Source organism: Thamnophis sirtalis, unplaced genomic scaffold (assembly GCF_051295495.1).
Source record: "Thamnophis sirtalis isolate CommonGarterSnake01/CBP01778 unplaced genomic scaffold, rThaSir2_p1.2 scaffold_10, whole genome shotgun sequence".
Classification (NCBI taxonomy): Eukaryota; Metazoa; Chordata; class Lepidosauria; order Squamata; family Natricidae; genus Thamnophis; species Thamnophis sirtalis.
The window spans coordinates 2,034,865-2,047,196 of NW_028261390.1; the positions used below are offsets into that span (position 1 = coordinate 2,034,865).

The following is a 12,332-nucleotide window of genomic DNA, read 5'->3' on the forward strand; positions in this document are numbered from 1 at the left end:
ACAGGTTCTGACTCCGAGCAGGGCACAGAGAGACTGGTTGGCCACCAGGTGGTGCCTGAGCCTTGGACCAGTGGGGAGGAGACAAGGAAGAGTGATCCAGAAGCCAGCAGTGAGTTGTTCCTGGATGCACGCCATCGAAGAGCTACTAGGCCTCAAGAACAATTACACAATTACAGGAGGTGATTGTACTCAGCTGGTGGTCATTAGGATCCTCTCCAGACTATAAAAGCTACTTGTGCACACGGCCCTCTTTGTAGAAGTCAATGCAGGAGTGAATGTCGGAGGACAGTACTGTGAGCTTGGCAGGCTGGATTTCTGCCAAGCCTTATCTTGTTTATTGCTGTCTGAGTTTGTCTGAGTTGCTGCCAAGGTTCTTATCTGTTTGTTATGCTTGGCTTTCAGCCACCGAGGTTTTGATGTTTTGCTAATTAAAGTACATTCCAGCTAAGCTTGTCTCGGCATTTGTTACTGGACGGAGGAGGGGGTCAGAACAGTGTGTGTTGCTTTTACGTCCACCAGATAGCTCTGGTTTTCAAAAAAGCATGTTTTTACAAAAAATGTTTTTACCTGTCACAGGTGTGACATCTATATAAAATACATATATAAAAACATTCGCATATTCAAATGCAACGTTGTGTCAAAATTTCAAAGAAATCAGTGAAGAACTTTCGGAGATTAGCGATTTTGAACAAACAACCATTACATTTTTATTTATATAGATAAGAATAAAACAAAAACTGCAGCAACTTCTGAACACCATCGGCATTGACAACATGGCCATCAGTCAATTACAAAAGGCAGCTTGACTCACAACATCTTGTGCTGATTTCTTTCTTCTTTCTTTCACACCATCGAATAAGCACATCTGTCTATCCCAAGTCCTTCAGAAGGACACAACAGGAAGATAAAAATGCCAAATCTAATCTGAATATCTGGCTCACTGTGCAACAAACCAATAATAATAATAAAGCTGAACTGAATTTATTAATTGAAAGCACAAAAGAATTTAGCCAAGACATTGGTATGCAGTTTGGAATTGACAAATGTGCAACAATGGCAACCAAAGCAGGCAAGGTCATAGAAGATGATGGAATAGAACTTGAGAATGAAGAAATGATAAAGGCAGTAAAACCAGAAGAAGGCTACAAGTACTTGGGGATTTTAGAGGCCTCTGACTTAATGCATAATAAAATCAAGGAATTAACTTCAGCCAAGTACATTTGATGAATTTGCAAGATGTTAAACTGCAAATTGAATGGAGGAAGCATCATAAAAGCCATAAATACTTGGGCTATACCTGTGATTCGATACTCTGCAGGAATAATTGACTGGACCCAGATGGTGTTGGACAGTTTGGACAGAAAAACAAGGAAGCTTATGACAATGAATCATGCTTTGCACCCTAAAAGTGATGTTGAACCGATTATATCAACCAAGAGCAGAGGGTGGTCTAAGACTCCCACAAGTAAAACAGACTGCGGAAGAAGAAAAACACAGCTTGAATTATTACATTTAATTTTAATTATGTATTGTCTTATATGTAAAAAGTCTGTTTTCCCCCCTTTCCTTTGGATTGTGAGCCGCCCTGAGTCCCCCCAGGGAAAAGGGCAGCATATAAATAAACCTTCTAATCTAATCTAATCTACATCCAGAAAAGTGTAGAACCAATGATTAAGGAAGTAAATAAAGGAAGCCTTTTAAAGATAACTAAGTCAAAAGCTGAATATAAGAAATAAGTAATTGAGAAGTGAGCTGAAAATTGGAAAAACAAAGCTATGCATAACCAATACTTGAAAAGTATTGAAGGCAAAGCTGACCAAAAGCTAACTTGGAACTGGTTAAGATCAGGAGCACTGAAAAAAGAAACAGAAGGGTTTATTTTGGCAGCTCAAGAACAAGCCTTAGCCACAAACTACATGAAGGCAAAAATTCAACATATTACCAGCAACAGCAAATGTCGCCTCTGTAATGAGAAAGACGAGACAGTCGACCACTTGATCAGTGGGTGCAGCAAAATTTCACAAACTGACTACCTACAATGCCATGACTGCGTTGCTAAGATCATTCACTGGAAATTGTGCCAAAAGTTTGGATTTGAGTACAGCAAAAAAAAACACTGGGAACATCAGGTTCAGAAGGTTTTAGAGAATGAGAAAGTAAAGATCTTGTGGGACTTCAGAATCCAGACTGACAGGCACTTGACCCACAACACACCTGACATAACAATAATTGAAAAGAAAAAAGTATGGTTCATTGACATTGCAATACTTGGAGATCCACGAATTGAAGATAAACAGCAAGAAAAAATCACAAAGTACCAGGACTTGCAAATTGAAGTTGAACGACTGTGGAAAAAGAAATCGTGTGTTGTCCCGATTGTAATTGGAGCCCTTGGAGCAATACCTAAAGGGCTACCTCACTATTTGGAAATTTTAAACTTATCAGATATTCTGATTCTACAAAAAACCACCCTACTTGGAACAGCTTATATCCCCCAACATTACCTTAACGGTTCCTAGGTCCTTGGTTAGGATTCGAGCTGTTGAGATACCAACCAGCCCCAAAGGCTGTGAATCTCACCAAAGATTATCATCATCATCATCATCATCATCATCATCATCATCATCATCATCATCATCATCAAGCCGCACTGCTTGGATCTGCACGCATATTATGAAAATACGTTACGACGTCCTAGGCCCCTGGGTGGGGCCCGACTAGTAACCAATGCCAAATCCGGCGAAACAACTGGCCGCTGTGATACAATTGTACAATAATAATAATAATGGTCCCGTAAAAACCCACCAACCCATACAATATGGTGAAAAAAACAAATAAGAATTCCATACCGCATCGGTCGTCGCGCGGGTTAACAAGGGCCGTGGCGAATGTTGGGGTCCCTGGACATCCGTCGACAAGTGGGCTACAAGTGGACCAGCCAACAAAACGACAAAAATATAGTGCAGATGAAAACCATGCCATAATGGCCTGTTACTACAACTCAGAGCCAGAAAAAAGAGGTTACTTAAAGCAAATGTATGAATTATGGAAAGAACAATATCCAGATTCAAATGTTAGTGAACAACGACTAGCAGATCAAAGGCGATTTATTATACGGAATAAAGTGTTTAGTGAAGTTGAACATGAGGAAATTCAGGCAAATTGCAAAACCAAAAAACAATATCACAAGCAGAAATAACTGATATTCAAGACACAACTAAAGACATTATAGTAGAACTCCCAGAAGAAGCTCTCGGGGAGGAAATAACATCACCACCACTAGAACCAGTTATCACTGAACCAACTGATGAACTAACTCAAAAACAAAAAGAATTGAAGGATAAGATCATGGAGCATTTTCTGCTTAATGAGGAAAGGCAACGTTTACCATCACTAAAAACTGTGCCTAAGAAAATTTTGGCCCCTATCATGAAAATGGTTAATGCAGTGTTTTCAACAATTGAACCGGGATCCATCTTGGAAACAAACCAGTTAATGTACAGCGCAGCTGTAATAGTCACTAATGAACTAGGCATTAAAATTAAAGTACCTAGTCACACAACAGAAAAAGCATCAAAGCCAAAGTGGAAAATCCGTTTAGAACAAAAAATCAAAAAATTAAGGGCAGATGCTAGTAATTTAAAGAACATGCATGAGCAACGGCTTAAAAACAACAAAACCATAGATCGGCTAATCAGAAGATATAGATTGGATACAAGAAACATCAATGAAGCTGTAGAGATTGTAAAACAGCGGGTAACAGCAACAGCTAGAAAAATTGAAAGATATGAGGCACGAATCATCCAATATAAACAAAATCAGCAATTTCGATCAGACCAACAGCATTTTTATCAAAGTCTTAATGTGAATGGTGACACCAAAAGTGAAAAACCAGAAAAACAGGCCACAGTTGAATTCTGGAAAGAATTGTGGGAAAATGCAAAGGACTACAACAAGGAAGCAAAGTGGATACATGACTTTGAGAAAAGCATTGGCAACAAACAAATGCAAGTATTAGAAATAACAACTGAGATGGTCAAAAATTGAGTTAAAAAGGTAAAGAATTGGACATCACCTGGAAAGGACAATTACATGGTTTCTGGCTCAAATATCTGACCAGTTTACATGCAATATTGGCCAGGCAACTGAATGAAATTTTACAAAAGGGCCAAATTGATGAATGGTTGACAACCACTGTTCCCTCTAAGGTGCGCGGCCGCGCATGTGGCAAAAAAACACCGTGCAGCCGTTTCAAACTGCGTGCAGTGATTTCTGCCACAGGCTCCTGAAGCTGAGGGGAATAGCTGCTACTGCCTTCTCCTCCTCCAACAGCACTTCCGGATTTGCCGCCAACGCTGCAGCCGAGGTGAAGCCTCCAAAGCTCCCGCAGGCGCCCATGGCAGCGGCGGCGGTGCCTCCCCCTCCGCTCGGAGCACCTCAGCTGGGCTCTGGGTTACCCCTGCCGCCGCCTCCACCTCCGCGGTTTTTCAGAAGCCATGAGGCCTTTTTCCCTGCTCCCCCCCCTCCGCCGCCTTCCTACTAGCTCCCGCGGCCAAATGGCTCCTCAAAAGCACGGCAGAGGAGGAAGGGGGAGGGATAACACGGGGGCCCACTCAGGTGCTCTGCGTGGAGGCTAAGTCAAGGACTGGCTGTATTGCAGAGGAGCTGGGAGCCACCCAAGGATTTCACGGTGCTACAAGGAGGAGAACGAGCCTCTGAGCAGCTGCGGGGAGCCTGCCTGGCCAGGAGCGACATTCGGCTGGACGGAGGGGCGAGGGCTGCCTGGAGAAACAGCGAGGGCCCTTTTGAGCTAGTGAGCAGGAACGTTTGTGGAGCACATCGGTTGTGTGTGGAGGCAAAATACTGGCGCATAATACACCAGACATCACACTGGTTGAGAAAAATAAGGTCACAATCATAGACATCGCAATACCAGGTGATAGCAAGGTCGCGAGAAGGAACATGAAAAAAATCGCAAGATACCAGGACTTAAAAATCGAAATTCAATGATTATGGCACAAACCAGCAGTGGTAATTCCAGTGGTAATCGGCACACTGGGTGCTATTCCAAAAGCACTGGAATTACATTTAAAACAATTAAAAATTGACAAAATCACCATCAGTCAAATGCAAAAAGCCGCACTACTTGGATCTGCACGCATATTACGAAAATACATTATGACGTCCTAGGCCCCTGGGTGGGGCCTGACTAGTAATCAATGCCAAATTCGGCGAAACAACTGGCCGCTGTGATACAATTCTGTTGTTGCGAATAATAATAATGATAACTAATAATAACTAATAATAATAATAATCTTACCCTGAACAATGTTTCAGGATTATTAAATATTTGCCAATGCTGCCTTTCTTTGTTCCACTTTTTAAATAATATATATATATATCTTAATACAAAAAAGGAAATAAATACAAATGTTACAGTGCACCTTCCCCAGAGACCATTTTTTCTTCTTCAAAGCAACTGAAATATATACAATATATTCCAATTGTGCCCTTATCCCCTCCAAAACAACATATATTCTTGAGTAGGTTTATTCCCTATGACTTCCACTAACACTTTTTATAAAATCCCCAACATATTTTATTATAATTGTTTGCTTTAATCATCCCTTTTCAAAATCTAATTTCCATTGTTAATTTATCATTTGTTGCCATACTCCAAATTTCATTATACCACTCATTTTTTTGAATATCCCAATTTTGTCCCCAATATTGAGTCATCCCTAATCTAGCTACCATTATCAAATTTACATTCACATTTTTCCACCAGTAAGAGTAATGCAATCCTCGGTGACATATTTAGGGGGTCATTTTTATAGAAAAAAATCTGTGCAAAAGGAACTGCAGTTATAGAGAGAAAATGTACTACTTATTTGGTAAGTTTTGTCTCTATACCCAGAGTTCCTTTTGTACAGATTTCTTTCTATAAAAATAACCCCCCTAAATGTGAACATTTTGTTGAAAAGTTACTAGTTATTTGGGAGGAAACCGGGCAGCTGGGGAAAACAAGCCCGAAGGGGCTTCACAAAAAACCCAACTGGCAAACCGTTGTCAGGAGGTCTTCGGACCAGAACTGTCCTGAAGGGATGGTGAAGCAGGAGAGGCATTTTGAACGATCGCTATGAGCAAGGCAAGCTCTGTGGCAGGTCGGAAACAAGCTCTCCAGATCAACGGTGGGGATGGAGGCCTTCTTTCAATGGCCACTCTGAAGCCAGGGCAACCGGACTGAGTTTGGAGCAGGAGCAGTGTTTAGACGGAGTGTTGGGATCGGCCGACTCAATGGTAAAGGAATCTAAATTTGATGCTTAATTATTTTTTTTCCAGAGCTTAAATTAGCTGCTTAAAAGTAGCAGCTAATTGATACTTGGAATATGGAGGCTGGGGGAGGAAAAAGTGTCAGCCCAAGAAGTTTTTGGTTAATATAATTGGAATTGGAGAAGTCTAAAAGAACAAAAGGGAAAGACTCGGAGAAAAAAGAACAAATTTTCTGTGTGCATTTAGAGTTTTTGGTTTCTGGAAACTTTGACAAGTTATTGATTTGGTCATATTGTGGGATCGCAAAAGCCACCTACTGAGGAGAGAAAGTACAGCAACACTCTGAAACAAAGCCCAGCGGCAAAACCTGATCTTGACCACAGGAAAGATAAGTGGAATATACTAAGAATTTTTAAGGAGTTTATGGTCCTTCCCTATTGTTTGACTTTGGTTTTTTTACGGCTGAGGAAGAAAGTAAAAAATTTTTTTTGAAGTGGACTGGTCTACTTTGGGACTGGATATTAAAACTGGAAAAATTGGGAACAAGAAGAGGGTCTTAATTAATTGTGGTAAAATATAAAGGGAATAGAATAGAATAGAATAGAATAGAATAGAATAGAAGAGTCAGAAGGGACCTTGGAGGTTTTCTAGTCCAAACCCCTGCCTAGGCAGGAAACCCTACACCTCTTCAGACAAATGGGTATCCAACATCTTCTTAAAGACTTTCAGTGTTGGAGCATTCACAACTTCTGGAGGCAAGTTGTTCCACTGATTAATGGTTTTCAACTAGACACACCCAGTTCCTGCAACCGTTCTTCATATGTTTTAGCCTCCAGTCCCCTAATCCTCCTTGTTGCTCTTCTCTGCACTCTTTCTAGAGTCTCCACATCTTTTCTACATCGTGGCGACCAAAACTGAATGCCGTACTCCAAGTGTGGCCTTACCAAGGCATTATAAAATGGTATTAACCCTTCACGTGATCTTGATTCTATCCCTCTGTTTATGCAGCCTAGAACTGTGTTGGCTTTTTTGGCAGCTGCTGCACCTGGATGGCTCATATTTAAATGGTTGTCCCCTAGGATTCCAAGATCCCTCTCACATTAAAAGTTTGTTAAATTTGAACATGGAGTGTGGGATGTATGAAGAACTACTTGAAATGTTAAAAGCTGCATGTACAATGCTAAAAAGTAATAAAGAACCAGAAAAACTTTTGAAACACATAGAACAGGAAATAGAAGAGTAACTGGCAAAGAGGAACACAATTGGGAAGCAAAAAGTTAATATTGTTAAAAAAAAAGTTGAAAATAAAAACCAGTTAGATAATTCTATCGAGATTTACAGAAGCACAGAAAGAAAAGAGAGGGGGGAAAAGGAACAATTCAAAAACAGAGAGAAATAGTGGGAAGCAAAAAAGAGAAGTCTTGGGGAGGGTTATTCAAATAATCTATCGAAAAGTGATAGAAAAGATGCAGAAGACATAATACATAATACAGAAAGAAAAAAAGGGGGGAAAGGAATATAAGAACATGGGATAAAAGGACAACCAGAAAATTGATGAAAAGTGGAAAATTAAAAAGAGTAAAAAATGAACTAAGAGAAAATGGTTAGAAAAGGAGGAAGGGAAAGAAGGGATATATTAGTAGAATAAAATGGAATATGTTAATACTGTTAATGATATGTAGCTAATAAAGATGTGAGAAAATAATATTAAAATTATTAATTGTTGATAACTAATTAGGTAAAATGCTTATTATAAGAGAATTGAATTTGAGAATATATGCTACCTACAGAAAATAGTATAATAGATGGAAAATGAAATGATAAATTTGGTTTACTTCTGAAGAGGCAAATAATGATATTGTTAAAGTGTTAAGAAAAAATGAAGTTTAAGATGGAAAATATGGGAAGAAAATAATATGACTAAAATTGGAATTGTAATATGATGTAAAATGAATTATGTACCGGTATATGAGAGAATGTAAAAGGGGAAAACCCAGGCAACACTTTGTTTACTAAAGAATTTAAAATTTGTAACAAAAAATAAAAACCTTTGCTTGAAAAAAAACTTACTAGTTATTTGGAAGCATCAGGTATCATAAACTTTGGTTAGATATTTGAAATTAAAGATTATAGACCACTTTGAGATTCCAGAAATGCTTCAGGAAAGGGAATTTCCAATTGCTTATTCTACAGGATTGCAGACTTGATTAACTTACCCAGTTCCCTTTCTAGCTCTTCGTTCTTTAAGGTCCAGTTCAACAGATGCAGTGTATGGAGATGAACCGAAGCAAGAATTTCCAAGTCTAAAAACATACAGCAATTTAAGTCAAGAGATGTGCAGTAAAAATCTATAGTAAGTATCAAATCATGTCCCAATTCTTATAAATTTGATTAAAGAGACCATGAGAGAAGAAGATGGAATCGTGGAAGATTTTGAATGAAGGACAGTTAACGAACATGAGATCTGCAAAATCCTCATCCATAATTATCGCTCTACATTTAGACCTTTGAGGATGATCTCTTCAACGGGCAGATCGGGGTGGGAGCCGACCTCAGAAAACATTGAATTTATTACGTTGGCAGCTCATACAACGGAGGGACCATGTTTCCGTGAATCTTGCCTCAGGGCCATGTGCAACAGGATGTTACTCCAGTCTCTCAACTGGGCATAACCTAGTTGCACCTTCTCGAGCCCGATCTTAAAAGCTGCCCCGTTGTATTGCAATCAAGCAGCTGTTTCTGAACTGCTGGCTCCTTGCTTACCACTCTTGCCATGTAAACTTGGATCGTAAGTCACAGCAAATTGTAGAATTGAAGTCACTGCTTTTATATGTTGCTCACGCTTTTTTATTTCAATGTTGTCTATAAAAGGGAAAGGAGAAGAAGTTGGGGGTTAAGCTCCCATCCCAATGGTTATAACTGAATATACTATTATTTTTATTATTATTATCTGTGACAACCTGGTGATCAACGCCTCACGGTCTGCCCTGCAGAAGAGGTTGGCTCTCGACATGTGCAGCACCTTCCCTCCGGTTTTCCAGAGGTGTAAAGAAAAAAAAACCTCTTGAAGAGAATAATTCTTCTGAACTTGCCCCCTCATTGCCCAATGTTGGTTTGATTAATTATGACAGGTAGTCTTTGAATTGCTGTTAAAACAATTAATCAGCGGAAAGTCTTGCCTCCAAAAGTTTTGAATGCTCCAACACTGGGAGAGATTGGACAACCATTTCTATAGGGTTTCCTGACTGGGGGGGGGGGTGGACTAGAAGGCTCCAAGGTCCCTCTCTTCCAATTCTGTTGTTTCTATAGCTGTGAACCATTTATTAAGTCAGTTTTACGGCCTTTCTTGGCACAGTTATTAAGTGAATCACTGTAGTTGTTAAATTGGTAACACGGTTGTTAAGTGGATCTGGCTTCTCCATCGACTTCATCAGAAGGTTAGAAAAGGTAATCACATGACCCCTGGACACTGCAACCATCATAAATATGAGCCAATTGCCAAGCATTTTGATCAGGTGACCATGACGAGGTTGCAATGGTCATAAGTGTGAAAACATGGTGTTGTAAGTTCAGACAGTCACTAAATGAACCCTTGTAAGTCGAGAACAACCTGAATTTTATCTAATCCATTTGGATCCAACATTCAGGTGGATGCAACTCTTGAAAAGTCAAATGATGGAACATAAGAATAAAAGTAGTACAATGAAACCCAGGGCCAAAGGTCCTTTTTCCACCTGGAAGGTCCAAGAAACTGGACTTTCTTGGTGTTTTCTTTGAAGATGTTCCGCTTCTCCTCCTCTTCTCGTTCTCTTCTTCAGAACTGAGGAAGCTTCTTGCTCTTCTGGTGGCCTCAACCATAATTTGGTCGCTCTGACTGATGATCTCTGGCGGGCTAGGGATAGAGGGCACTCCTCTATCCTGGTGCTTCTTGACCTCTCAGTGGCTTTCGATACTATCGACCATGGTATTCTTCTGCAACATCTGGAGGAGGTGGGAGTGAGAGGCACCGTTTTACGGTGGTTCTCCTCCTACCTCTCCGGTAGGTCGCAGTCAGTGTTGGTCGGGGGACAGAGGTCGACCTCTAGGCCCCTCAATTGTGGGTTCAGTCCTGTCCCCCCTCCTATTCAACATCTACATGAAACCGCTGGGTGAGATCATACGACGGCACGGGATAAAGTACCATCAATACGCAGATGATACACAACTGTATCTATCTGCCCCGTGCCAGCTCAGTGTAGCGGCGGACGTGATGTGCCGATGCCTGGAAGCTGTCAGGATCTGGATGGGGGTAAACAAACTCGTACTCAATCCCGACAAGACCGAGTGGCTGTGGATGCTGCCCTTGAAGGACAGTTCAGACAGTCCATCCTTGATCCTAGGGGGGTGAAAACTTACACCCCTCAGAGAGAGCCCGCAATTTGGGAGTCCTCCTGGATCCACAGCTGACACTGGAACACCACTTGTCGGCTGTGATCAGGGGGGCCTTTGCCCAGGTTCGCCTGGTGCATCAATTGTGGCCCTACTTGGATCGGGGTGCAATGCGCTCTACATGGGGCTACCCCTGAAAAGCATTTGGAGACTACAGCTAGTCCAGAATGCAGCCGCGCAAGCGATATTGGGTGTACCGAGATACACCCATATTACACCTATCCTCCGGGAGCTGCACTGGCTGCCAATTGGTCTCCGGATGCAATTCAAGGTGTTGGTCATTACCTTTAAAGCCCTACATGGCTCAGGACCAGTGTATTTGTGAGACCGCCTACTGCCGCATATCTCCCAACAGCCGATAAGATCCCACAGGGTGGGCCTCCTTAGGACGCCGTCAGCAGGACAGTGTCGGCTGGAGGGGCCTCGGAGGAGGGCCTTCTCTGTGGCTGCTCCGACCCTGTGGAATTAGCTACCCCAGAGGTCCGGACCTCGCCCACCCTCATGGCCTTCAGAAAAGCTGTTAAAACCTGGCTGTTCCGGCAGGCCTGGGGCTGTTGACCTTATTATGTAGGGTCCAGCCCCAATTTGAATGTATGCATGTTGGAGAATTTTAATCTTTATTTTTATTTTATTTTGTTTGTTTTTTCTTTTCTTATTCTGTGTAAGCCGCCCGGAGTCCTCTGGGATTGGGCGGCCTATAAATTCAATAAATTTAATTTAATTAATTAATTTTAACACTGTGGTCATGTGTCTTTGATGGTGTCTCTCCATTTTCTGGGTCTGCCTCATGTTCTTTGACCTTCTCCTCTTTTTGTATATGTCATGTAAGGTATGGAATCCCACGACATCCTCTCCAAGTGAGCAAACCACTTTTTTGGCTGTTTTTTAAATGTAGCTTAAGATTGGTTCTGTGCCAATTCTCTTATGGGCTCATTTCTGATTTTATCTCTTCTGGTCCAGAGGTGGGTTACTCCCGGTATGCATCAGTACGGGCGTACCGGTAGCAGAAATCAGCCATACGTTTGCATACTGTTGGTGATGGGGCCTGGCCACACCCCCGTACCGGTACAGTGATGATCCCCTGGCCTGTCCCCACACACTCCCCCCACCCAGTCACCGCTCGGTCACCCTCTTGCCCCACCCATCCACACCATGCTTGCTCTGCCCACCCACTTCCTTTGTCTGTCCAGTTGGTGGGGCTTCAGCCGGCGGGCTGTAGGGGTGGCGGTGGCGAGCAGTAAATGAAGCGAGCCCTGGCCAACATCCCTGTCTCCTTCCTCCGTGAGCATGGCTGGAGAGAAATCGGGAGAAAGGGAGGAGAAAGCCCAGCTTCTGCTAGGGACGGCCTTCTCCTCCCTTTCTCCCCCTGATTTCTCCCTTGCCGCTTTCCCAGCCATCCACCCAGCTAAGCAGGGCAGGTGGGGCTGCAGCCAGCGGGCTGCAGGGGTGGCAGTGGCGCATGGTAAGTGAAGCAAACGCCGGCCAGCATCCCTCCCTCCTTCCTCCACAAGCGTGGCCAGAGAGAAATCAGGGGGGGGGGAGGAAGGAGAAGGCTGTCCCTAGCAGAAGCTTGGTTTTCTCCTCCCTCTCTCCCCCTGATTTCTCTCCGGCCGTGGAGAGAGGAAGGAGGC

At 42.3% G+C, this 12,332-nt stretch overlaps 1 protein-coding gene across 2 annotated transcripts in view; it reads right to left on the reverse strand.

The window, feature by feature from the left end:
- LOC148043736 (lithostathine-1-alpha-like) overlaps positions 1-12,332 on the reverse strand; it is a 43,266-nt gene that overhangs the window by 9,422 nt on the left and 21,512 nt on the right. For both annotated transcript variants that reach the window (XM_087723745.1, XM_087723744.1), the window contains exons 6-7: positions 9,037-9,135; positions 8,490-8,576 (exon numbers count right to left, since the gene is read on the reverse strand). In XM_087723745.1, coding sequence (XP_087579871.1) covers positions 8,490-8,576; positions 9,037-9,135 — 186 coding nt within the window. The remainder of the gene's footprint in view (positions 1-8,489; positions 8,577-9,036; positions 9,136-12,332) is intronic.